This window comes from Rhipicephalus sanguineus, unplaced genomic scaffold (assembly GCF_013339695.2).
Source record: "Rhipicephalus sanguineus isolate Rsan-2018 unplaced genomic scaffold, BIME_Rsan_1.4 Seq1063, whole genome shotgun sequence".
Lineage (NCBI taxonomy): Eukaryota > Metazoa > Arthropoda > Arachnida > Ixodida > Ixodidae > Rhipicephalus > Rhipicephalus sanguineus.
In genome coordinates, this window is record NW_023614257.1 from 16,905 (window position 1) to 44,352 (window position 27,448).

Below are 27,448 nucleotides of genomic sequence, written 5' to 3' on the forward strand. Positions count from 1 at the left end.
TCTCGTCCCACGCAAGTGCGAAGGCCACAGCTGCGGGGTCTTCAGCGCGGTCCACGGCCATGCTGGCTCGTTGGCGGAGGATGCTCACTTCGGGAGGCACCTTGGTCACCGTTATTTGTGGGGGCCACAGCATCGATGTCTTCGGCGTAGCACTCAATGCGGGCTCGTTGGTGGAGGAGGCTGAAATCCGGGAGGGGATCGGCACGCCTAAGGACGGAAGCAATTGCCTTGATGTCTTCGCGTGATCACGATAATGCGGGCTCGTTGGCGCAGGAAGAGGCTCCTTCGTCAGCGTATTTGGGGGGGCCACAGCATCGATGTCTTCGGCGTTAGTGCTACAATGCGGGCTCGTCGGTGGAGGAGGCTCAAATCCGGGAGGTGGGTCGACACGCCTAGGACGGAAGCATTGCCTTGATGTTTCGGCGTGATCACGATCATGCGGGCTCGTTGGCGCAGGAGGAGGCTCTTCGTCAGCGTATTGTCGGGGGCCACAGATCGATGTCTTCGGCGTTAGCGTACAATGCGGGCTCGTCGGTGGAGGAGGCTGAAATCCGGGAGATGGATCGGCACGCGTAAGGACGGAAGCAATTGCCTTGATGTCTTCGGCGTGATCACGATCATGCGGGCTCGTTGGCGCAGGAGGAGGCTCCTTCGTCAGCGTATTTGTGGGGGCCACAGCATCGATGTCTTCGGCGTTAGCGCTACAATGCGGGCTCGTCGGAGGAGAGGCTGAAATCCGGGAGGTGGATCGGCACGCGTAAGGACGGAAGAATTGCCTTGGTGTCTTCGGCGTGATCACGATCATGCGGGCTCGTTGGCGCAGGAGGAGGCTCCTTCGTCAGCGTATTTGGGGGGCCACAGCATCGATGTCTTCGGCGTTAGCGTACAATGCGGGCTCGTCGGTGGAGGAGGCTCAAATCCGGGAGGTGGATCGGCACGCCTAAGGACGGAAGCAATTGCCTTGATGTCTTCGGCGTGATCACGATCATGCGGGCTCGTTGGCGCAGGAGGAGGCTCCTTCGTCAGCGTATTTGTGGGGGCCACAGCATCGATGTCTTCGGCGTTAGCGCTACAATGCGGGCTCGTCGGAGGAGGAGGCTGAAATCCGGGAGATGGATCGGCACGCGTAAGGACGGAAGCAATTGCCTTGATGTCTTCGGCGTGATCACGATCATGCGGGCTCGTTGGCGCAGGAGGAGGCTCCTTCGTCAGCGTATTTGTGGGGGCCACAGCATCGATGTCTTCGGCGTTAGCGCTACAATGCGGGCTCGTCGGAGGAGGAGGCTGAAATCCGGGAGGTGGATTGGCACGCGTAAGGACGGAAGCAATTGCCTTGATGTCTTCGGCGTGATCACGATCATGCGGGCTCGTTGGCGCAGGAGGAGGCTCCTTCGTCAGCGTATTTGCGGGGGCCACAGCATCGATGTCTTCGGCGTTAGCGCTACAATGCGGGCTCGTCGGTGGAGGAGGCTCAAATCCGGAAGGTAGCTCGGCACGCCTAAGGACGGAAGCAATTGCCTTGATGTCTTCGGCGTGATCACGATCATGCGGGCTCGTTGGCGGAGGAGGCTGAAATCCGCGAGGCACCTTGGTCAGCGTATGTGTGGGGGCCACAGCTTCGATGCCTTCGGCGTTAGCACTACAACGTGGGCTCGTTGGTGGAGGAGGCTGAAATCCGGGAGGTGGCTCGGCACACGTAAGGCCGGAAGCAATTGCCTGACGTCTTCGGCGTGATCACAATCATGGGGCTCGTTGGTGGGGGAAGATTAAAACCGGAGGCGGCTCTGTCGGCGTATGTTTGGCGGCCACAGCTGAGATGTCTTCAGCGTTAGCACTGCAATACTGGCTCGTTGGCGGAGGAGGCTCGAATGCGGGAGGCGGCTCCCGCCGCTTAAGTGCGGAGGCCATAGCTTCGATGTCCTCGGCTTGAACATGGCACTCGTGTACAGTGAGTGACCGCAACGACTGGCTCTGTACCGCCGCTGCTAGTAAGGCAGATGGGCTGAATTCCATGTTGCCGTACACCTGCAGCAAATCATGTGACATGGCGCTATGAGTATTCACTTGCTGGGAGGTGGAGGGGATGCCACTCAAATGAAACATACTTGGTGCGCTTTACGCGGCCGTGAAAATTAGCCTTGTTTCGCTTTCTGAATTTGACTTTTTAAAGAAAACAGACGCCACAATTACATCCGTAGATGAAAATTATTATAAAAGGAGCAGGTGTGCGAAAATGGACACAGATAAAGAGAATGAGACAATTCTAACGCAGACTAGGAACTTGATCAGGTGCGGATACAGAATTTTTCTGAGGGGGTCAGCTTAGGGGTAGCGTGACACCTAAAGCTGAATATGGATCGTCAACACCCATACTCAACCTATGGATTCAAAAAGGGGGAGGAGGCAGGACATCAAGACACTACCTAAAGTTCCATTCGTGACCTGGGTTAGATAAGTTTCGATGTTTGTGTTGTGTCGACCTGTTCTCCGATGTCCTTGTTTGACACGCTCATCGAATTTTATGATAAGTAAACCATTTATTCGATCCGCGATGAATGAGTTCATTAATCAGTTTATCAATTATGCATTAGTTTCTTAAGCACAGCGCCAGTGGAACATCTTGGCACCACTAGAAGGTGCTATAGCCGTTATCATGGAACGAATTAGAGATGTTGGGTTTCTGTATGACTGCAAATAACACGGATGGAAAGATGAAGCACAGTGAACTAACATGCCCCCTCCCACCACCGCTTTCGCGTCAAATCGAGGACCAAACCTGCAAAAGACAAACTGAACTTGAGGCCAGGTACAAGAATACCTGAGAAAGCACAGCGCCTCGTTGCAAGCCATATGAAGGCCAGTCAGCAGAACCACTCTGAGAAGAGATGTCATCCATTTCAAAACTCAATCCCGCGCCAACCCGCCTTCGCCAAACTAAAACACCGCGTTGAGTTCGCAGAGCTAAGCTGGTTAGCACATTACCCGTAGTAGAAGAATACTGTGGAGGGGCGAAGCATGTAGGAAAGGGTGTTTCAAGTGCATTAACGTGAAAGCTGGGAGGGGCGAAGCATGCAGTGTGCGCCGGTGTTTCCCACAGCAAAATCGCTGGTAATTGTCAATGAGAGACAGAAGAAGGGCCTGGGCAAGATAATTCGCTATATTGTTTTAAGAGAGTTTTTTTTTGATGAGGCACTACTGGTGCCAAGCGTGAAACCGGGAATGTAGGGATGGGTTTTCAGCTCCACTAAAGTCGTCGGAAAACTACGTCGGAATGCAACTTACCCTAAGGTGCTTCTTCCCTACATGCCCGGTTTCAATTCCCTACGTCATTTAAAAAAGGGTTTTTCCGCACCACAAACGTCGTCGGCTATTTGTTGGGCGAACTGTTGCCTTCTTGATTTTAGTGGACCGGTGGCGAGTAAAGTACCATTACTTTGCAGATATGTTTCAAGAAGTGGTGTTTCAAGTAGGTGACTTTACCGTACAGATCCACGTTTGTGTCACTGGTTTTAGATAACTTGAGCGCCTTGGTAAATTTCATCGGGCATTCTCAAACCGCTGCTAAGCCACGCATAATGTTTTAGGTAGTAGGGACGAACCTTTAACTCATAATATGCAGAGTATGAACCGGCGGCAAGTAGTGGGACTTATCGAATTTTGTGGAGCATATTCGTTTATGATAGACCGTGACGACGACATGACACGAGACACGCCGACAAGCCGACCCTAAGGTGCTTCGCCCCTAAAAGAATTGCTATCTTTTGCTTAATATTGCGATAATAAATGTGTATAGTACCACCTTAACTACTTCCCCTCCATTCGGTCGAACTGACCGAAATTTCTGAGCTTAGAAACTTGACGCATCATAAGCTCAGACACAGTGCTTACCGCCTTTCTATGATAGCGTCTATGGCTGAAAGAATTCTGAAGCCTGAGCGAAAGAATGTTTGCAGCCAAAAACGCTGATGATCGGAAGAGGGCGACTGCTCTGTACACGCACAAAATTTTGCATGGCCTAAGACAGCTCTCTGAAAAGCGTGGCACGAAAGTTATGTTCTCAGCCCTTTTAAAATGATAGGGCTCTGGAAAAAAGTTAATTCCGATAAAGAAAAACTGTGCAGCAACAACCGTGGAATAAAGCATTCTAGCGGGCATTTGGACTGTGAAGACAATGTAATTTGCAAAACTCCCATCCCGTGCGCAAAATCTTATATAGGGCGCACAGGACGATGTTTAAAAATCATAGTAAGAGAACACAGATACGCGAGTGAAATGGTACATTGTCCAGGACATTTAGCGGCGCACTGCGCAAGATGTGGGTGTAAAACTATGTTTAGCGGTACGAAGGTTTTGGGTCGTTGTAAGTAAAAAAAAAAGGAACGATAAATCATGAAGGCCTACTTCATGCTAAAAAAAAATGATACGCCAAACCACGTAAGCTCTTCTTCCGTGGCGCTGGGAAACCCAGCTTTTAACTGCATACACGCCCATTATATCAATCCACGCGTGTCTTCATGAATCCTAGCTTCTCACAGTGGACTCGTTTATTTTTAGATGTTCCTTTTATATGTTTTTTCTGTCTCTCATCATTCCATGTGTATGTAGATATGTCGTGCGTTGTTAGCAATAAACTGTTGCAAGTTTGCGCACATATGCGTCCCGTCTTCAAGCTTTTTGTCCTGGTGTTTCATTACAGCGCAGAAAAAAAAAAAAAAACGATGCCATACTAACTATTTCCTGTCGAGCCCTTATTGAACCTTTTCGTCCCAACCGAGTACTCTACCACTGCGCCACGCCGAAACATGTTGACGTAACCGTAAATGTCCTAATCAACAGAGTAAGACATCATTTGGTTTCACATTTCATGTCGCATACTCAAGAAAGTCGCGACCTTCCTTTCCAAGTAAAGCTTGCTTCTTTATTAGACACAAATAAATGGCTGCCGGCATCGAATGACATGCCGAAAATGGCTAGAGCGCTAAGTTTCTTTAGGAATTCACATACTAATTAAAAAAAAAAACATCAAATGGACCGAGGAGCAGGGTATAGTTTGCGGTTTGTTACTGTTGATTTTTATTAGCTGTTTCTCACTATTGCCAGTGCTAAACATGTGCAGAAACTTTATGATGACTCGTTCGATAAATACGCGCGTACGTGAATTAATGTTGAGTAGTTTTCTCACGCAAGCGACGATATGCCAGTGCTGCGGGCGTGCCAATGTACTGATTTTTTTCGTTCCGTCGTTGACTACAACTAAAACTGTTCGGCAAAAGCAAATACAATGCCCTGAAAAAATATACCAGTGTTAGTTCACTAATGCATAACAATTCACAAGTACTTGTTCTGACAAACTAGTCAGAGAAGTACCGGCGAGGGCCGCTAGCAGCTTTCAGTGATAGCCTGTGTGCGCTGCCGAAAGCACGTCGCATCGGTGGTCATCGCTCCTTGTGCGGACACCATAGACAAGGACAACTGGTTCGTCTGGGTTAACCGATGTCGCAAGTGTACTCTACAGTCATTCTTACACGTCGAAATTGCGCATACTTAAACCAAGAAGCGCCGGTGGCATGCATACAGACTCGGCCAGCACGCTAGGCTTAACGGTCGCTGGGAATCACACTGGGTAGGACTGATCTCGGCGCAGGTGAGTTTCGATGGTTGAAGTTTCTGCATTTTAGCTTCGCAACCTGTCTTACTGTTACCTAAAGTGCAGCTGAAGTAAGTGGAAGCGCAGGAATTGCCTGGGATGCGTTTCCGATCTGGCGATATCGACCGACAACACTATTTTTCCGGCTTCCGTTAGGAAAGGTTGTCAAGTCGGAGCTCACATATTTCTCTCCAACTGCATGGTGATCTAGCGATTCGCTTTGTCTGTTCAGACCAACGCCTTCAGACTTACAAGCACTGCAATATGGAAACATTACAGTAGCACATCGCAGATGCGAAACTGATATATGTGCGAGCCATGCGCAAAATGTGCATTCATTGCTGCTTTGTGGTCCGCAAGTAACGCCGTTATTGACACTGCATGAGTGAAAACAAAAGTGCTAGAAAGTAAAATGATCAGCGTTGCTGCTTTGGTTTATTACTATATTGTTCTCGATATTCAAAGGGAAACATTAAATGTGACAGTGGTTTCACACCACGTACATTATGCAAATCCTGTTACTCTGCCAAACAGAAATTGATGCATGTTTAGAGCCTGTTAGGATAGCACCTATCGGACTCGAATCAAACATTCGATATTAAACGATACCGAAACATTCCGCCGCCCTCAATATTGAAAGCAGCGCGTAGCACTGGCAGATACAGTACGCGCTCCAGCATACGCTAGCGTCCTCCACTGAACATTGCAGCGTTTCCAGCCCTTCGCAGTGAGCGCCAGCGTCACAGCGGCGAAGCCAGTTCCATACCAGTGCAACCCAGCTCGTCCCAGTGCGTTCACGGAAGTGCCGGTGAATCCGAGCGTGTACCAATGCTCCCACTGCGATCCAGTACCAAAAATATCGCTGGTATCATGCTAGGGGTACTGGAACGGCGCAGGAGTTTGGAAAAGGATATCGCGATATATTAGATTGCATGCATGTCATGGCAGTAATGTCGTCACCTTCGGTTCATGTTTATCATGCGTGCAAATCATGTGATGCCCGTACCGGTATACAACAAGATAAAAATAACATTACTTTAGCACAATGGTTTTTGGGCAGTTATGTCGTAATGTCACGTGCAGATTACGTGAGCAATATGCGCGCGACACTTTTGTCATGACCAACAACTAATGTTCCTTATACACTTCCGTCATGTCACGGAGCATTCGGTATCTATGAATTAACGAAGCGGACAGAGACGTTGCCGGATAGATTATATTTTGCAGGACATGCATCTGCGATATTTTAAATGAATGCATTTCTTAGTCGGCTATCAGGCATCCGGCGTTGTCCGCGCGCCTCTCCGCTCTCACTCCCTCTCCCATAGCAACAGCTGCGGGCGCGCCGCTTATCGTCGCCCCTAGCAACCGGAGCAGGTGGTGCGGGCGGAGTAGCTGAGAGTGAGTGGAGAGGAGGAGCGCGCTCTGGCTTGTGAGGGCGCTCGCATCGCAGAAGCCCGGCGGAGCTCCCGCGTGTGGGGAGAGAGCGTAGGAGAGGGTAGGTGCAGTGCTTCGCCGCTGCTTCTCTCGCCGTTCGCTCTCTCTCCTCCCTGCGCCACCGCCTCAACGCAGTGCGTTTGAAACGCGTTTGTGGCGTTTGTGCTGCCTTGGCACAGCCTGAAAACAGCGCGTTATAAACGCGTTTTCGCTGCATTGAAGGCGGTGGCAACATCCCTGAGATGATTACGAACGCACGTAGGAAGCGTTCGTTGAAAGAGGCGCCCAAAAGGGAGACACTTGAGCGCGTCGATGTGTCCAGCTTTACGCCATTAAAATTACTACGCCGTGTACTCTCGGCGGAAGAAATGCATTCGCATTTCCTCGCGATTCCCTTCGGGGAGGTGGGGGCATTTTTTTTCATAATCTGCGCTAACTTTTGTCGCATTCGTACCATACCTTGCAAATATTGGTGTAAATAATATCATCGAAACGAGTACGACAGCAGAAAAACGAAGAAGGCTAGACTTTAATTCAGATAGCATGCATTTAATAGTGTTTTTGTCTTGAATTACCAGTCACGTTCCCCATAAATATTAAGAAATCCAGTGCAAATTTTGGTAGAGATGCTGCCCCACGTATCTTCAGTCAAGACTCAATATGAAAGACGTGTCGGAAGGAAATCGAAGATCACATGCTATTTGCATAAAGTATGTATATATACTCCGGCTACCTTTTATGCTCCCTTTATGAACTATTTAGTTATGGGTGATTAACGTACTTTTTAATTAGTGGATGAAGACTCAACGCTGAAGACTAAGAGTTGTAGAACTGCTTCAGAAACCAGCGAATGAATTACTTCCTGTAAGACAGATTTCACGCCGTGCTTTTTTCAACTTTTCAAAGAAAGCCCACGACATATGAAAAAAAAAAGTTAGTATGCAGTTGCACTCAACGTGAAAGCTGTAGGCTGTGCAAAGCAGTGATTCGCGTGCGCTACAGCGACGCTCGCGTTCAGGGGCAAGCGCGCGCTAGCGCTCGAAATGTGCAGCCCGCTCGGCGTCCATGGCTGGAAAGGAACCTCCCTTTGTGAAGAAGTGGCGCAATCTTGCCTCCTCCTTTCCCTCTCCTCATCCTCACATCTCCCCTCACCCCTTTTCCCTTTTCCACCCCTTGCAGTAATACTATACACGGCTATGGTATGCTCTAGCCTCCCCTTCCTCTCTTCTTTCCTCCTCACCCTCACGTCTGCTTTCTACCCCTTGCTGTACTGTAGCACAGATAGCTTTGTTATGCTTTACCCGCCTCTCTTCCCTTCTGTTTTCCTCAACCCACACTTCCTTGTACCACTTCTTGCTATATCGTACTACGCATGGCTATGCTATGCCATACCCTTCCTCCCGCGTTCTCACACTCACATCTCTCCTCTTAACCGCACTTCCCTTTCCACCTTGCTATAATATACTATACACGGCTATGCTATGAATTATCCTCCCCACCCTCTTTCCTTTCCACTTCACCCTCACTCCCCCGTTGCTATAGAGTGCTATACACGGCTATGCTACGCGCTATCCTCCTCTCGTTCTTTCCCTCCTGTTCATCCTCACACCACTCCGCACCCTCACTTCCTCTTCACACCCCTTGCTATACTATACTAAACATGGCTATGATATATATAGCTGTGATGTACATGGCTGTGATGTGCTTTATTCTCTACCCTCCTCTTTACCGTCCTCCTCACATAACTTCTCTGTCGCAGCTCCTTGCTATACTATAGTATATATGGGTATGCTATACATGGCTATACGTGGTTATGCCTGCGCGACGCCAGGGGACCACATGAAAGGACAGCATACTATGACAGTATACGGCAGACCGGGCCCCGAAAGTGCTCCGAAAAGCCTTGCGATGGAGCGCTTGCGTACTGCTATGGTGCTGCTCTCAAGCGCGCATTCGCTGAACGAGGTCGCCTGCAGCGTGACTGCGGCCATGAGGAAGTACCAGAATTTTTGATGGTGGCCGCCATCTGGGCCTACAGCTTGCGTGGGATGACAGCGCAAATGCATGCTGCTGGCCGAGCACTGCGTAGGAGATAGGACGTCCAAGACAGAGTGACGACGTGGAGGTAATCGCGGTGGTGGGGTTGCGAGGGGGCCTTGTCGTGCATGCGGCTTTAGACGTTCCTGTGGGAGTGTTCATTACTGTTTTGTGGCTCCAGTGACGCAACAGAGATTACTGAACTTTTTTGTTCTTGACGAAGGCAGCGGCTCAACCGTTATTCACAGTATCGGCCTCTCGCTTTTGTTGTCACCGTTAGGAAACCCGACGTGTTGGGCCGTTTGTTTCGGTCAAGCGCATATATTGTGGGTATTCATTGTATATATCTTCTTTATCTGTACATTATCATCATCATAATGAGTTTGGTTATGCATCCTCATCTTCGTGTATCATCATCATCAGTGTGGGCTAACCGTGCCTGTTGGCTGCTCGGTCCTCGGGCCTGTCTGTCCAACTAGGACCTCATACTATGTTTTTTTTTGCGACACAATCGTGTTGTTGGGGCTGATCGCATATTGTATGTTTTGGCAAAGCTCAGCGGCGCGCTTCCATTGCCTCTAGTTGTACCTGTTGTGTTTACATTGAGCGCAACAAGAACCGTGAGCCCGATTCCGCGGCTAATTTTCATGCGGTTTAATAAGGACGTTCTTAAGGACCAATACAGCCCAGATTCAAGAGTAATTCTCTCGAGCTATTTTATCAGCTATCTTTTGCCCTCACTGCAGAGATAACGCGCCTTTTGGGCACACAGTTACGGCCGCTTGCAGGCGCCCACTGGACAACAAGCAGATACAGTAGAAAAGTCTTCAAACGCAGTTTACAGCTTAGTCAGGACACCACCGGGTTGCCTTTAAACATGCATTTTTTAAGCGAGCCGAACTGCTAAACGCTGAGAAAAACTGACTTTTCCCCCTGTGATTTAATTTGAGCACTGCTCTCTGCCCTAGTTTTCAAATGGCAGGGAAGCGCGTGTACTGCACTACAGGTACTGCACTAATCAATCGGATGTCTAGACAGGTCATCCACTAGTATATGTACCTGGACGCACTTATATGTCACCACTAGGGACGAAAGTAGTGGTTTTTATACTGAAGCACAATTTCTTAGAATATGGAAGAAAGGAAGGAAGGAAAAAAGAAACAAGCGGAAGCACAGGGAGGTTAGCCAGTTCTTAGACCGGCTGGCTACCCTGTGGTAGCGGAAGGGGTAAGGGCGATAAAAGATGATAGAAAAGAGATGTTACAAAAAAATCAGCAGCATCATCATCAGCCTGTCTACGCCCACTGCAGGGCAAAGGCCTCTCCCATGTTCCGCCAATCAACCCGGTCCTGTGCTTTCTGCTGCCACATTATACCGCAAACTTCTTAATCTCATCTACCCACCTAATTTTCTGTCTCCCCCTCACGCGTTTGCCATCTCTTGGAATCCAGTCAGTTACCCTTAATGACCACCGGTTTTCTGCCGACGTGCTACGTGCCCGGCCCATATCCATTTCTTCTTCTTGATTTCAACTATGATGTCCTTAACCCCCGTTTGTTCCCTGACCCTCTGCTCTCTTCCTGTCTCTTAAGGTTACACCTATCAGTTTCCTTTCCATCGCTCGCTGCGTCGTCCTCAATTTAAGTTGAACCCTCTTGTAAGTCTCCATGTTTCTGCTCCGTAGGTAAGTACCGGTAAGATGCAGCTGTTATATCCTTCCTCTTGAGGGATAGTGGTAGATTCCATTCATGATTTGATAATGCTTGCCGAATGAGCCCCAACCTATCCTTATTCTTCTAGTTATTTCACTCTCATGGTTCGGCTCCGCGGTTACTACCTGTCCTAAGTAACGTACTCCTTTACAAACTTCCAGTGTTTCGCCACCTATCGCAAAGCGCTGTTCTCTGCCAAGATTGTTCCACATTACTTTAGTTTTATGCATATTAATTTTCAGACCTACTCTTCCACTTTCCGTATCCATTTCAGTAATCATGAGCTGTAATTCGTCTCCCGCGTTACTCTCAATGCAATGTCATCAGCGAATCGTAGGTTACTGAGATACTCTCCATTAACTCTTATCCCTAACTCTTCCCAATCTAGGGCCCTGAAAACTTCCTGTAAACATGCGGTGAATAACATTGGAGAGATCGGGTCTCCCTGCCGTACGCCCTTCTTTATTGGGATTCTGTCGCTTTCTTTATGGAGGACTATAGTGGCTGTGGATCCGCTGTAGATTTCTTCCATTATGTTTATATAGGCTTCGTCGACGCCCTGATCCCGCAGTGCCTGCATGACTGCTGATGTCTCCGCCGAATCAAATGCCTTCTCGTAATCTATGAAGGCTATGTATAGGGGTTTGTTGTATTCCGCGCATTTCTGTATCACCTGATTGGTAGTATGAATATGGTCTATTGTTGAGAAGCCTGTACGAATCCTGCCTGGTCCCTTGGTTGATTGTACTCTAATGTCGTATTAATTCTGTTAGCAATTACTTTTGTAAATAGCTTGTAGACAACGGACAGTAAGCTTATGGGCCTGTAATTTTTCAGGTCCTTGACGTCCCCTTTCTTATGGATCAAGATGATGTTGGCATTCTTCCAAGATTCTGGTATCCTCCCCGTCGAGAGGCACTTCGTATACAGGGTGGCCAGTTTCTCTAACATAATCTCTCCACCGTCTTTCAACAGGTCTGATGTTACTTGATCCTCACCAGCTGCTTTGCCTCTTTGCATTCCCTTTAGGGCTTTCTTTACTTCTGTCAATACTGGTGGGATGTCAGATTCCTCTGCGCTATTACTCCTTCTTACGTTATCATCCTGAATGTCTCGGCTGCTGTACAGATCTCTGTAGAACTCTTCCGCTACCTCAACTATTCTATCCATATTGTTTATTGTTTGCTGCTTTTTTCCAAACAATATGGAAAAAAGCAGCAAGAAAAGGAAAAAAGAAAAGGAGAATACGACACTGCTTAAAGTCTGTCTCTAAGACCAGTTGTCCGCAAGAAACGCAATAATGCTTTCAAAGCCTTTGTTGCTGAGGACAGACACAGTCAGTGTCCCAGAACCCATTGTTCAGACAAAGGGCGATTATAAAGTCTAACTCATCGTAAATTTCTTTCCTTGGCGCACTGAAACGGGAACACTCACACAGAAGATGGGCGATCGTTTCTTCCCAGTTGCAGTTATTGCCCGCAGAGTTGTCGGAGATTCCAATCAGAAAGGACAAAGCAGTCGTAAAGGCCACGCCAAGCCATACGCACAGAAACGTCTCCTCAGCTCGAGATATTCCTGACGGTACACGGAGCTGGAGACCAGGATGCATGCTGTGTAGACGAGCGTTGTTGAATTCCGCCGAGTTCGAATGTGCAAGTGGGAGTTCACGTGCCAGCGAACTAAACCTTGTAGCTGCGTTGGTTCTAGAAAACGGTATAAGCTGAGTGGGCACTGTCATGTGCAGATCGGGCGGCCTCACCTGCACGGTCGTTACCAAATATACCACTACGACGCGGTATCTACTGATACGCTATGCTGCGTTGTTTCTCTATTGCATCATGATGAAGGAACCTTATATCCGCAACTAACTGCTCATTAGGTCCATAACGAAATGGCGACATTGAAAAGCTGCCTTGGAGTCACAGAAGATGGAGCAAGCTTGCGAAGGTTCTTCAACTACAAACTCTAGCGCTGCACGGCTGGCGGCGAGTTCTGCAGCTGTCGATGATGTTAACTGCGATGTCTTCAATTTTATGGCGACGGACTTTGCGTGAACAAGCACTGCCCCTGCTGAGCTTGCAGAAGTAACCGAATCATCCGTGTGAATGTGAAGCCGTCGGCTGTCTTTCTTATGCAGGTGCAGTGGCCTGTTGTAGGGCTGAATAGGACGACTGTGTTTCTTTTGGATTCTAGGAATGGTTAGAAGGGCTTAGAGTGGGTGCAGGCGCCACAATGGTAACGGCGGTCTTGCTGGATGCGTGCAGTTTGAAGTAAGCACTACGCAATGCGATTCTTTAGTACTGCTGAACGCAGAGTATGGCCTTGAAATAGGAAGTGAGGCTAGCTAGTGTAATGGAATCCGAGCGAAATGCCTGATGGACATTCTCAAAGCATCAACGCGGATGTATGCAGTTACTGGATGGTCACGCGCGATGACGACTGCCGCTGCTGTAGATGCGCATCTCGGAAGTGCAAGACATATTCTCAGTGCTTGAGCGTGAAGCGACTGGAGGACACATACATTTGTTCTTCGGGTTTTGCAAATCACAGGTAAGCTGTAGCGAATGAAACCTAGGAGCAGAGTGGTGTAAAGTTGAAGCATCGCTCGTACAGATGCACCCCGCGATTTTTCACCAAGAAACCTTAGAGCGTGGGTGATCATGGTCAGTTTCTTTTAGGGGCGAAGCTCCTAAAGCCATGGCTCTGTGCCTCCTAGCTCGTACGTGACCGTCTATGCCGCGCGTATGTGCCAGTGGTGATGGCAACGAAGCAGCGCGAGTGTCATTCGCTGTGAGGTTACCCGATTTTACTCCGGTTTTCGAAGCTGAACTCATGGCCGTCATCATGGCACTGCGAAAACTCCCGACAGACGAGATCAGGGCGATAATAATAACTGATTCGCTCTCAGTATGCACAGCACTTACAGCTCCACATACCTCTCGTGCCCTCAAGACATTTCGATCTTTAGTTCCGTCTCAGCTGAAGCACCTAAAACTAGTATGGGTCCCAGGTCACTGTGGCTTAAAATTAAATGAAATGGCTGATGCTTTAGCGCGCGCATCGCTAGATCTCCCAATAATCCAGGTTCTTCCAGTGGTAGAATATTTCACCGCAATCAGATACAGAAATTGGCAATTCACACCGATAGGATGGAAACATAACAATGTGGACGGAATACAAACATCTCAATTCCCATGGAAGTCTCACTGGAGCCAATCTAGACAATCTGAAGTTACGATCACCAGATTTCGATGCCGTGTCCCCCCATTAAATCTATACTTGCACAGAGCTGGTCTGACGATATCGCCCCTATGTCAATTCTGCGGAGAACTAGAAAATATTGCACATTTCTTTTTGTCATGCCGAAGATATTCAATTATTAGATCACGACTGCTCATTACTCCGCTGTTAAAAATAGGCTTAAACTTAACTGAAGAAATTATACTAAGCTTCGGAGCCTCAGGGTTGGGATACTGCCATAGGGATGCCTTCAATGCCGTGTGTAATTTCATGCAAACCACTAAACGTGTACCATTTTAATCTTCCTTCAAAAAACGCTCTTAATTAAAATGCGGTTCATATATCTAATCTCACCAAATTGCTCTGATCAGGTTAATACGGCTGTCTGAAATACGAGCGCAATAGCATAATTTTTGAAGTATTAATTTGATGTCTTATTTATTATTACCATTCTACTCTTAATTTTTTTTAACCATTTTACATTCTTCGAATAAGATTTTAAGCTTCAACTACATATTCTTGGCCGATCCCCCAGAGTGGGTACGTGCCATAGAACAGAAGGCAAAACAAACAAACAAACAAGTTCTTCTCCCAGTGCAGGGATGAAGAAGACGTTGCAGTTCTTTCCTGATCGATGAGGCGCGTTGTGTCGTGCTCTGTGCCTCGTCGATCCACGTCGTTACACTGGTGAATTGCGGGTAAGCTTCATGCTTGGTACTCCATCGCGGAGCCGACAATCGAGCCCGGGATCGCCACCACACGTCGAAACACCGGTCCACGATTCAGTCGCCGTCTGCTAGTCGCCGTCAGGACCGTGTACCTCGCACCCAAGCTGTCTATCGGGGACGTCAAGTCGTTTAGAGACGCTGCGTTACGTGACTACGACAACAAGTACAAGAACCGTCTGTTTGTGCTGGTTGGGGACTTCAACGTGGGACCTCATGCCAATGACTGGATCGTGCAGCACATGCTTCCAAACACGCACTCAGATGTATCCATAGCAGACTACACGATCGGACGTGCATAGACTTTGTGTTTGCAAACTTCCCACTGCAACCAGTACAAGGACCTCTCTCACTTCATTTCACGGACCATAAAGCCGTCACAATGAAGGGACCTCGCAATCCAGCCGCCATGACAACGACGAAATGAAAAGAACAAACGATGAAACGAAACAACAAACGAACAAGAACAAAATAAAAGTTGATTTTGCATAATATACGCACAGTCTTAAGTCTTTCTAATGGTAATGGGCTAACTTTCACGGGAGGAGTTACGGTTTACCGATGATCTCCCCTCTCGAGCTTCGCCCACCTCATCATCTCTTTTCCGTGGACATGGCGCGATTCTTATGCTGGCGATGCGAGGGCTCCAGGACAAGTCGTGATCAATTATGACGATCAGAAAGCGGAGAATTGTCTCATAACTGATATTGTATCCGTTGATTTTATTCACATACGGGCCCATCGCCTTGCGCGTGAAGGGAAGAAGCGAGCATTCTCTGATGACAGCTCAAGTCCCATCCTTGATTGTGTTTGACATCAGTGTAGCAGCTCTGTGAAGCCTGGCAGGTACGGAGAGACACGTCACCCTGAGCCCAGATGCAGATGTCATCTGCATATATTGATAGATGAACAGACCGTGCAAGTGCTTCAACCAGGCCGAGGAGTGCTAGGTTAAAAGTGGGGGTACAGAACTACATCTTGAGGCATACCGCGAGAGGTAGTGGCGCGTTGTTGGGGCATCTTAGGTCTATACAAAGAAGGTCCTGCCCTTCAAACAGCTCCCAATATTGGTAAACATGGCCCCCAAGTCGAACGTTTCCGAAAATCCACAACGGCTTCATGCCGTTGTCGTGCACGCCTTTCACGTCCAAGGACATCGCCGCAGATAATCTTTTTCGGCTGTTTCGCTGTTGCACAGATGAAACGAGGTCAATGACGTTATCTATGGAGGACCTTCCACGTCGAATGCTGGTCATAGCCTGAGGGTACCACTCTAGGCGAGTCAATACCATCCTCTGAATCACTTTTCCAAAACAGCTGGCAAGTGCGACCGGGCGATAAAGGTCAAGCCTAGAGAAGTTTTACCTGGCTTAAGCATAGGGACGAGGCGGCTGCATTTCCACGAAGAAGGTAAAAATCCGCTGCACCATGAGTCTTTGCAAACGGCTAGAAGGGCACGCCGAGCTGCTTGACAGCGGTTGCAAAGTGCCGTGCAGGCGGCCCCATCAGGTCCAGGTGATGAAGATCGCTTGCATGCTGTAAAGGCTGCCTGAAGTTCCCCTAGAGAGAGCAGATTGTCCGTTGTCGAATCTTTTGAAACTGGCGCGTTTCCTAGGTAACGCATGGTGGACGCGGACCCCTAACCGGCAACCTTCACGCAGATATCGTCTGCTATTTCAATTTCGTGCTGAACTTGGTAGAGAGCTAGGCATTTAAAGGGGCGATGTCTGTGTGGCTAGAGTTCCTGTATATGCTACCTTACCTATAGATATCATATACAGTGACTCTAGGTGTGGCGATGCTCGTAGGCCGCGAAAAATCCTCCATATTTGCGATAGAGGCTTTTGTGGATCAAGCTACTCGATTAAAGAATTTCACCTAAAAGACTGGAGTGAGTTCATTCGACGCTGAATATTCTTCTGCAGACGTTCTGCCCCCCTCAAGTTGTAAAGGAATTTAGTGCGCCTACAGCGTCGTGTAAAAGTGCGCCTGTAGTAGTGCGCTTAGTCTTGCAGTGTCAAAATGGCTTGAAGGTTAAATATATGCTCCTAGCGTGAAAGTGAAGTTCCTGCGTTTTACTATAAGACAGAGGTACTCGTTATCATCAGGTAGGACTGAGTGCTCGAAATAGGTAAGCTCGCATCTCATATAAACGATGACGGTAGTCTGCTCGTTGCAGGTAGCAGACTTGAAGGCTTCGCACCAGATAACCATATTGCATTGTGAAGGCGTGGATCGCAAATAATGATAATGGGACATTTCTTCTTGAACACAAACGGTTGAACATCCGAAATGCGCGTTTGAGGCCAAGAACATTTCATTGTAAATTTGATGCTTCTTTGACTTCGTTACAGCAGGTTTGCTGAGGAGGAGCCATGGTGCTTCTCCAGACTTGACAGAATCGTTTCAGTGTATCCAATATTTGAGGAGGACTCTTAGCTACCGGAGTGTGGATGCTAGTTAGGAGCGCACGAATCATATTCATGGGGGCCTCTGCCATGGCTACGACTCCTTATTTCGGCTATGCCGCCACTTTCGTTCCCAAGTGATTTTAGACGAGCGACGCTATGGCTCTGCTGGCTTTGAAACTGTGGCTAACACCAGGTACAAGTAGTAGATGCAAGATAGCGTTGCCATATCTCCGACGAATAGTATATTTTGAGGCAAATAGTATCATTTGACGGCAGTCAGTACATTCAGAATCAGTACGTTTGCGTAGGCCGTGAAAAATCCAGATTGTCACGCTTATCGCGCGATATTTTGTCGTAAATTACACGCGTTTAATGTCAACCAAGCCTTATGAAGCCGCTGGATCGAAGTTTAGGAAAAGAAATGTGTGAGCTGTAATTCCTATTCTGGTTTCGCGCCACACACTCAGATCTTGTTGGCACAAACCAACTCGCCCAAATCGCCCTCTTTCAGTAACGCCAAAGTTTCTTCTGGAATTATCCTAAGAAAGTGAGGGTTAGTACAGCTTTCGAGATTAGCAACAGGATAAAACGACACGTCTTACTTCAATTTCTTGCAGGGTCACGTGGTTTCGGACGGCGTCTGCGAGAGCCTGACCATGGCGCGCGACGACTAGGTGCTCGTTTACGCACAGTTTCTTCACACTCCGGTTGCGAGCCAAGTGGTCCAGGAACACTCCTGCGTTTGTGTCATCAGCCTGCAACCCCCCAGTTTACAGAGTATGTAAGTCGAGACTTAGGCAGTTAGAATCCACTTCCTTCACGATGCCTAAGCGCATGAGCCCTTACCTTAGCGGAAGAGTCGCGAAACACCCCTTGGTCTCGGAGGCTTTCTTTCTGTCGATAGCGGTTGTCCCAGCCATAGGCGTGCGCACAGGGGGTGCCGGAGGGGGGGGGGGCGGCCACCCCCCTCTAATCGCCTAAGAGGGGGGCGCAAAATTTGCTCCGTACATTGACCCTTCTAGTCACCTAAGAGAGGGGGGGCGCAAAATCTGCCTCATGCATTGACTTAGTAGGGTGGAGGGGGCGCTGCGATGAACCTTTGCCCCCCCCCTGATGTGGAACCCTGCGCACGCCTATAGTCACAGCCCCTGCCCAAACCCTACTAAGACGGCAGAGGGCAGCACAAGAAAATGAAAAAGGCGGATTGCATTAGATGCACCGACGTACGTAAAATAAGTGCCCTTGATGGAACACAATCGTTAAAGGCGGTCAAACATGGGGGGGGGGGGACAAAAGCGCAAAGAACGCGTTAAGTGACATGGGCCAAGTTGTTGCCTGGTACCAGAGGCGTCCAAACGAAAAAAGTCAGAACCTCTACGGCACATCGCAGATATCAAGAAAGAAAAAAACATCGTGTAGATGTTAAAGAGGTTCCACGCAAAACGTACACAGCAGGCAAAGAAGCGATAAGGATGAGCACGGACTTCCATTTCTTGCTTACTAAAGCAACAAACAAATATATATCTGCACACATCACATCTGCATCTGTCCAAGCAAATGAGCGATAAAACAAACTCATCCGAAGTTGTAGCCAAACTACGAAAACAACACCGTGCGCATCTGAATTCAAGTATGATAGCTCACTATATCTGTGTGCGATGGACGGCTTACTGGCGAAGGTTCCATTCGCGATTGCTGCAGCCTCAGAGATGATCCTTACGTTATCTTCAAGCTGAGTGGCCATAACTGCTGCTCTGTCAAAGGCACGAATCGGTATCCCGAGCAGTGAGGTGCCCAGAACCATCACTGCCTTTTTGCACATTTTGGCTGTGTTCAAGCAAACGCACATAAAAACATCTGTCCGTCTGCCCGGTGCAGCTTGGAACACCAACTATGAAGTACCACCTGGTCCGCTCGCAAATCTTGTTCCATTTTAAAGCGTAGTAATAGAAATAATGTAAGAAATCGTCCATCAGGTTATCTAAAAACGGTAACTGTCTTACAACTCAACCATGGCATTGCATAATCTGTTATAGCTCAAGCAGTAGCACTTACGCTGTTCTCCGCGGCCGTTTGCAGCCACTAGCGTTGTTTTCACTAAGCCTAACGGACCATGAAACTAAGAGATTATCTAGTAAGCAGCTCCGAACTGTCACTACTACCTTATGTGCTTGCAGCTATGACAAAAAACAGCGCAGAAAGACGTCTGGATAGATTCGACGAGATTGACATGTTAATGCTTTGATTAGCGTGGCTCTTTTAATGATTATGAAAATATACAGCTAACATATTTAACTGCAGAGGAAAAGCCTATTCATAGGGCTGATGCATTAAGGGCAGCCACCGCAAGAGCGCGGCAATGACAAAGCGCTGCGAGCCTTGGTGGCTCTTGATTCGCTTCGTAGACTTGATAGTACGGAGATATTATCTGCGAACCTGAGGCAGCTTATGTTAGAAAGGAAGTCTGAGGCTCGCCATATCCTTGACAGAAAGCGCCCTGGTCAATTGGTGCATTAATCGAGTGCTCGATTCGGACAAAAAGGTGTCATGGAACGGGCTGTAGTTTGACGCTCTCACTGAGCGTTCCGGTAGTGGTTCTGTTGTAACCATGCGTTACTTTCCATATAAGAACTTTTCTTGAAAGTCAGCCTAGCAGTGATTAGTAAACACGCTTCTGAGTTTGCGCAATACTCACCACGACCTGATCGAACTGCAGGATAGTTAGAGCAGTGGTTTCCTCCACGTAGCCGCCGATCTTGCTCGCCACATCATAGTTAAAGAGGATGTTCGTAAGAGTCAGCCAAGTCAGGTTCTTCATGGTTGCGAGAGCGTCGGAAAAACCGGACCTCTCGGTCTCGATCATCTGAAGCGATAAAAAGCAAAAAGGACGCAAAAAAAGGAGCAAAAGTGTTACGGCGAATCGGCCTAGTTGAAATAGATTCGTCTTGACAATATTTTCGCGAAAACACGGAGTCAAAGAAGAGCCGCGGCTTCATCCGTAACGAAGGAATATTTTGTTCGCGCGAGCCTCAAAACTCGGCAGGTGGCATAAAGAGGAAAATGAATATCGAAAGAGAACTCCCCACCACACTTCAAATTGTGGTTGTCAATTTGTGTTAGAATTTACCGGACGCTGTGGATGAGCACATTCTTCTTCAAATGAATGGAAACGTAGGCTTCATTTTCAAACTAACTTTGTTCTGCTGCACTTTCGAACTTTCCTTAATGATGTTAATGAGAGACTTGCAGTTCTCGTCACAAACCGAAGCTAGGCAGAGAAATCAGCAATTCACATTAATCACATTAACGCGAATCTCATTATAGTGAAATCATATTAATTATGGACCCAATAATTGTGATAAAATAAGGCAAGGTAGCCGTGCGCATAAGCGGGTCATGTAGATAACAAGGAGAGTGCACATGGCAGATTCCGGCTGCGCCGGCTGTAAATAACCTTACAAGAGGCATTCGCAGAAACGCCATTGACTGCGCCCACATGTCACTTCATCTCGGTTTACTAAATCTAGTGTAGGCGCGCCTACTTCACATCTAGCAGAGGATTAACGTATTTCGCTAGCCAGTCATAAACACTCGCAACAGTGACGTGCCTGCAGCACCAGAAGCCATTATTGGAAGGAGGACACACAAAGTTTGCATACCGCCGGCTAGATAGACAACTTGGCAAACAAAATTATCACAAGTGCAGGAAAGTTCCAAGGAAATGATCATGCCTCTATACAATAAATTGTAAAGCTCTAAATGATAACTCAGTACGGCAATCAACAATTTGCTGTGGTTGCTTGTTACACGGATGATGCTGTGCACGAACAACAAATGGTGAACGACATTTGTTGTACAAATACAGTAAAAACTTGTTAATTCGAACTCGAAGGGGACTACAAAATTGTTAGAATTAAGTGGAGTTCGAATTCGCGGAAGGGCGCTAGAATGAACGTAAATCGCGCCACACTGCATGGGTAGAACCCAAAGAAGCCACCTCTGGACTCGTTATCGCAATTTAAGCACTACTACAAGTTTGTGGCAGGAGATTTCGTAAATTGAGTTCATGGAGCAGCGAACAGAATTATTTGGTATGTCAGTGATACGCCACAAACAAGCACCGACATGCATTCATGTGAGCAGAGAGCCATAATGTCGATAGTTATGCTGCAAAGCACGTTTATTTACATGACAGAATTAACGCAGTCAAGGGTTCACTTGCTTGTGTTTCTTCTGTCACCACTCCATGAGCATTGTCTGCAGCTTGCCCATGAGCTCCAGCGCAGCGTCCGAATTCTCATCTGCTGAGAAATGCTGCGGTTTCCTTGTTTTAAATATCTAGTAAATATGTTTTGGTTTGGTTTTGCAACACACTGTGATCACTCTGAGCCGATATCTGCGAGGAGCGATGAAAACCAGGCGCTCCCAGTTCGAACTAACTATTGGGGATACCCACGCGTTCGAATTATCGGGAGCTTTCCTCAAATACTCAGGGCCGGGCCCAGGGCGTCTGTTGACTTAACTGTAAGTTCAAATTAACCGAGCGCGAATTAACGTGCTTTTACTGTATTTCCAATTTATTCAAAGTGCCATCAATTATTTCACATAAGAAATGAGGGAGATAGATATAAGTTTCGCGAATGTTTCGCGAAACGTGCGGTGGAAAATGGAAAAGCATTTACAGTCGCATGCTTTTTTTTCCTGCGTTTGCTGGAAAAAGTTTACTACAGCTCTGCGTACGGCCCCGGCGGCCGTATTTTCGATGAGGCAGCGAAATTGCTTGAGCCCACGTACTTCGATTTAGGTGCACGTTAAAAAACCCCAGGTCCCATAATCATATCGTGCTTTTGGGACGTTAAAGCCCAACAGTTATTAAGCTCTGCTTAAGGCACTGCAAGCAAAGTAATTACAGACAATATCTCCATTTTTCGTCTACACTACGGAACCGCTTGTTGCCCATTAGGTTTTCTGTACGGCTACACTGCAAACGAAAAGATGGAGCTTGACTAGACCGAGTACAATAACTGCTCGTCATCTTAGTGTTTTGCTGTACTCGGAAAAACTTACGCGCTACCTACGATCACTATATATTTATTTCTAGATACTCCAGTGTCCAAAATAGCATAGCAGGTGTGATGCACAAAACCAGTTTTCAGAGAAGGCACAGACACAAAAACATAAAAGTTACACGTAAAAAGTACAAGAAAGTATTGAAATGCACAAAGTAGATAAAAATGACAAACGCCATTGGTTGGAAGCGAAAAGTTCGAAAGAAGACTCCACAGAATACATTGAATCAGCGCAAAAAGTAATAAAAACACAAATAACACAACAAAGACAAAATGAATGCATAGTCGATGAACTTTAACATGAATGCAAATACATCATGTGTGTACCAGCCAGCGTCAAGAAAGATCCTATTAAAGTATTGACAACAAACAGTGCGGCTTCTGCCAGTATACTCACCGAGCCGGGAATATCGAGGAGCCAGAGCTTGCATTCCAGTCGATTGACACCCACGGCGCCAGTCTTGAGGGCGTGCCAAACGACGAGCTTCTCCATATATGTTGTAATATCGAAGTAAATGTACACCACGCACCTGCGCGTGATCAAGATGAGCGTCCCTAATTACAAACTGTACGAAATAAAGGAAGAAATAGGAATCGACCGAGCTCCCCAATTGCCATGAAAAAAACAAAGGACTTTGGACAGCTACGCACTAATGGTGTGATGACTGTGGAAACAGCGGAGCTAGTGGCCTTCTCCTCCTCCTTTCCTTCAGCTTCACCCTCACATCACACCTCCTCAACCTCGCCTCCCTTTACTATACTATACATACATGAATATACTATACTATACACAATATACTATACTATACTATACCTGAATATATACGCTATGATTTTTCTTCTTTCTATATTTCTTTATGTCTGGTTCTTTCTTGTGCTCCCTCTCTTTTTTCATGTCATGTCTCTGTTTCTCTTTCTTTGTCTTTCTCTTTCTGTCTACCTCTCTCTCGCTTGCAGTGAGATCATCATATGTTCCCATAAATACTTGCTCCGCTGCCGTGCCTGGATAGCCGAGTTGTTAAGACGCTCGCCTTCGGACCGCGGGTACCCGGTTCGAATCCCGCCTTGCCAAGATATTTATTTTGTTTCAATATCTTCTCCGCCTCCTCTCCACTTCGCGGTTTTCACTTAACGCTCGCGTCCCTCTCCCTTCCCTGCTCTTTGCCTCTGCATGTACTCCTCGTTTTACTAGACTTTACTCTCTCCCACTTCAGGCTCCAACCTCCTTCCCCACCGCTATACCTCACTTCCTTCGCTCTGCTCCCTCGCTCCAGCATCTTCGCTTTTTCCTAGCACCTGCTGTACTCGATAACGGGGCTTGCCCAATTCCGTGGTGCATACTCGCCCGAGTTCTTGTGTTAGGCTACGTGCAGTTACTCCAAGCCTTGACAGCTCCGCTGCTAAAAGACTGGCAGAGGTTTAACTGTTCTAAACGTACTTATCACGTGTGAAAGGTACGTTTGGCTTGGTTTTCCAACGACTGTGCCCACCGGTGGCGGCTGCAGCAGATTTGATATTTTCACACTTCCGCTCTCGGTAAGCTTCTCTATAACGTGTTAATCTGGCCTCCCTTTGGTATGGTGTCTCAGCAGGAAACTTTTCCATTGCATGTTTTTGCAGCCTGCCATTCAGCTATATCTAATGCATGACTGGACTCAGCCTGGCGCTTGTGCGGAAGCGCACGCACAGGCGGCCCAACCGGTACGCCATCTATGGCGGGACTTAGCAGCAGGGGTGTTGCTTTTGCATGGCTGCCATTGGATGCCTTTATTCAGACGCCAGCGCGAAGCGCCGCTTCTGTTACGGTCCTTGCGGATGGGCGGAATTCAAGATGGCGGCGCACACGGTGTACGTCGTGACCGCAAGAGGTACAGAAGCCGCGCGGCGCTGGAAATAATCTTGAAATATTCGAGCAACAAAGCATGATGTGCGGACGGCGTGAGTCGTAAAATATCGCGGCGCAGAAGCACATAGTGAGCGAGCACCCAGAAACTGCCGACTACGGCCAACGCACGCCTGACCACGACTGTCCACAACGACAGACGACGAAACTTTGTAACGGACATCAAACCCCGTCAGAGAGTGGGGGTGGAGGGACTTGCGAGATAAGAGAAGGCAAGTAAGTTTTAGGAGTGCTGTTTCTTGGGCTAGTCGGAACAGCACGCTGTATTTTTGGCGCGCTTGAAAAACAAGGACGCAGTGAGGCACACATAAATCACAAACAAACTCGCTCCAGTTGTTCAGTGGCTACAGCCCTCTTTGTGGTTTACGCGTGCCAAACTGTATTTATGTGTATCCTAGTATTTGACGACTTGCCGTGAGGTTTAATAAACATCACGCAATAGTCTTGCGTAGTCTCGCTCATGATCTAAATACGCTCGCGTGTTGTAGCTGTTGTGCACGATAAAGATGTATTTCGTTTGGCACAAATTGTAAAAACACATACAAATGGGGGAATATAACCTCAAGCACAAGCTTTTATTTCCTCCATTGACGCGTCGCAACTGATCGCACGTATCGGATACGGAATATCTTCCACTGTCATCGCTAGCACGACCCGCGTAATCTCGACGGCTTGGTGCTATTCCCACGGGTCCGAACAAAATTAGCTGCGATTGCTCTGAACGGAGCGAAAAATCCCAACATGTTGGCAACGCTCAGCTGACCGTAGCGGCGAAAAGGGTCGCCTGTTTTAAAGACAGAAGCCTAGATGCCCTGACAAGTAACCTTCCGCGCCATTGACAAGAACGCAAAAAATCACGTCATTATATGACGTTGTGACGATGTCATAACGTGACATCACATGATGTTGTCATCACATGTCATCGTCGCTTGGTCAGAGGTGGACCGATGCTGTGAGGCAGCGCAAAACCACGTGAGGTGCAAAGAGCTGGCAATGCCTCCGAACGTGGAGGCAGTTCAAAAGCACGTTAGTTGCAGAAAGGTTTCAGAAGGGTCAATACATAGGATTTACGAAAAACAGGATGATTGCTATTTGCCTTTGAGTGGTCTCAGGCACATGCAAAGGGACCATGTGATTTTTTTTCAGTGGCGGCAAAATCCGCGCACTCGTGAATTCGCCTTGTTTAAGAAACGATATCTGAAGACTGGTTGCGTTCAAGCGCACATTAAAAGCCTTTACGAAAACGTGACTTTTACGAAACCCGTCAAATGAAAAGGAAAACAAGCAAGAAATACTACAATTTCCTGCAGAATGAAATTTCGCTGTACGTTACATCTGCTGTCGTTTCTTTTTCTCCCTCTTCCTACGTACGCAGCTACAAAACGCTGTAAAACGTAGTGACAACTAGAGTAAGACGAATGGTGGTTTTGGCTATATCTCGCAGAACTATATACCGCATGAACAGTCAACAAATACCTGTGTTGTCGAAGCAGCAGATGGATGAGCAGAGAAGCACGAAGCATGTCCAGCACATCAGGTTTGCCTGCGGGCCACTGGTAGCTCTCGACGAAATCTCGCCCCACTGGTACTCCGAATTTTGACGTTGTTTCGGGCAAGGATGCGGTTCCACAGGTCGAAGTCGGAAACAATCCAGCATCGCTTCTCGCCGGGCTCCCACGTGCAGGAGCGTTCGAAACCCAAATTGTTGTCAGCACTTTCACAGCCGTCGACGTCCACACCGTTGCTCACTGCACTGGCGCGGGCACCTGGAAGTGTTCATATAACAGCTGTTTGGGCTTCACGTCCCAAAATCACGATCTGATTATGAGGAACGCCGTAATGAACGGCTCTGGATATTTCAACCACCTGCGCTTCTTTATCGTGCGCCTAAAGCTAAGCACACGGGTCTAGCATTTTGCCTCCATCGAAAGGCGACCGCCGCGGTCGGGATTCGATCCCGCAGCCTTCGAATCAGTAGTCGAGTACCATTACCGCTAGACAAGCGCGGCGGATTTAAAAAAGTAGGCCAAGTTGGGCTTTGCACATAACGCATAAAGTTTCTCAGGAAACTAGCTAAGCAAGCAGTAAACCTACGAGCATTCTGGGATGATGCCAATAAGTGAAAGTTTTTTTTTGTTATCGTAAGCGCCACGAGAGAGTCAGATATAATTTCATTGACGATCAAAATTCTGAATACTGCTGAATCCAGCCCGTGTAGTTGCAGATGGGATGACTAGTGATGAGGTTATGCATACCGGTCTGCTAAAGGTAATATAGAAGCGTCAAGCATCGAAAATGTATAAAGGCAAAAACAATATACGTCAGTCAATAAGCTGGTATATAAAAAAAGGAGGTACTTTCAACAGCACAAGCCGAAAGTAACCTTTAGACTGCACACGAATTGCTGTTAGAAAATTGTCATAAATGTCATTTAGCGATGCGCTTGTAGGGTAACATACTACAGAAAAACTGACAGAACACAGTTTAACAGGACGAGCACTGGTCCTGTTAAACTTTGTCCTGCGAGTTTTTTTTTATAGTGTGTGTTACCCTACCACAAGCTCATCGTCAAGCCATCATGAACCAACTCGCCCCAATCATAGCGCTACTGTCTTAAAGGTTAACAAGTAACAGGGGAGGCTACTTAAGCAAAGAAAATTTGCCGAAGAATAAGAACTGGTAGAGCGCATACAGCAGTAATTCGCAAATATTCACCGGCAGTACACTGATGTCACTAAATATAAAAATTAATAATTGAATTTTGCCGGTACTACCATTTAGAGTGGAAACTGCGAGAATAAAAAAAAAACTGGAAATAATGGAAGATCCAAGCAGTGTTCTATTGAAAGGAAACTGATGAGCAACATGACGAGGCAGAAGCGCAGCAAGTTGGCGGGATAACACACAGGCATAGCTGTTATTATATTGGCCATTAAGAAAATAAAAAAAAACAACGGACCTGGCCAGCTTACGTAATGCCTAGGACAGTGAACCACTGGTCACTTAAGACAACGCAATGGATGCCACGGGATGGGAATTGCCATCGATGGTGCCACATAGTGGAGCGGAGTGACGAAAACAAGTTGATATAGTTGAATAAGTTGAGTAGAGCATGCTGGTTCAAGTAAAGCGTTCATTATGTTACAGCATGAAAGAACGATGAAAAAGCTAGGTCACACAAACAACGGAACAGAGCTCTTGTTGCGCTGTAACTTAAGTAACAAGTACCTACTAGCACATTTTTACTGTACTCCTAAAACGTAAAGC

General features: G+C 47.4%; 1 protein-coding gene across 1 annotated transcript; it reads right to left on the reverse strand.

The window, feature by feature from the left end:
• Positions 1–1,740: 1,740 nt before the first annotated feature.
• Positions 1,741–20,040, reverse strand: LOC125756497 (uncharacterized). Its single transcript, XM_049411343.1, has 3 exons — positions 19,905–20,040; positions 17,812–17,964; positions 1,741–2,025 (listed from the first exon to the last, which is right to left on the reverse strand). Exons 1-3 carry the CDS (start codon positions 20,025–20,027, stop codon positions 1,741–1,743), a joined length of 561 nt encoding a protein of 186 aa, XP_049267300.1. The 5' UTR covers positions 20,028–20,040.
• Positions 20,041–27,448: the final 7,408 nt, after the last annotated feature.

Coding starts and splice junctions, on each gene's coding strand:
- LOC125756497 (XM_049411343.1), bottom strand. CDS start 20,027: ATGAAGAACCTGACTTGGCTGACTCTTACGAACATCCTCTTTAACTAT. Junction 17,965..19,904: donor TGCAGTTCGATCAGGTCGTG/GTGAGTATTGCG, acceptor GGGGGGTTGCAG/GCTGATGACACAAACGCAGG. Junction 2,026..17,811: donor TGACCCTGCAAGAAATTGAA/GTAAGACGTGTC, acceptor GATTTGCTGCAG/GTGTACGGCAACATGGAATT.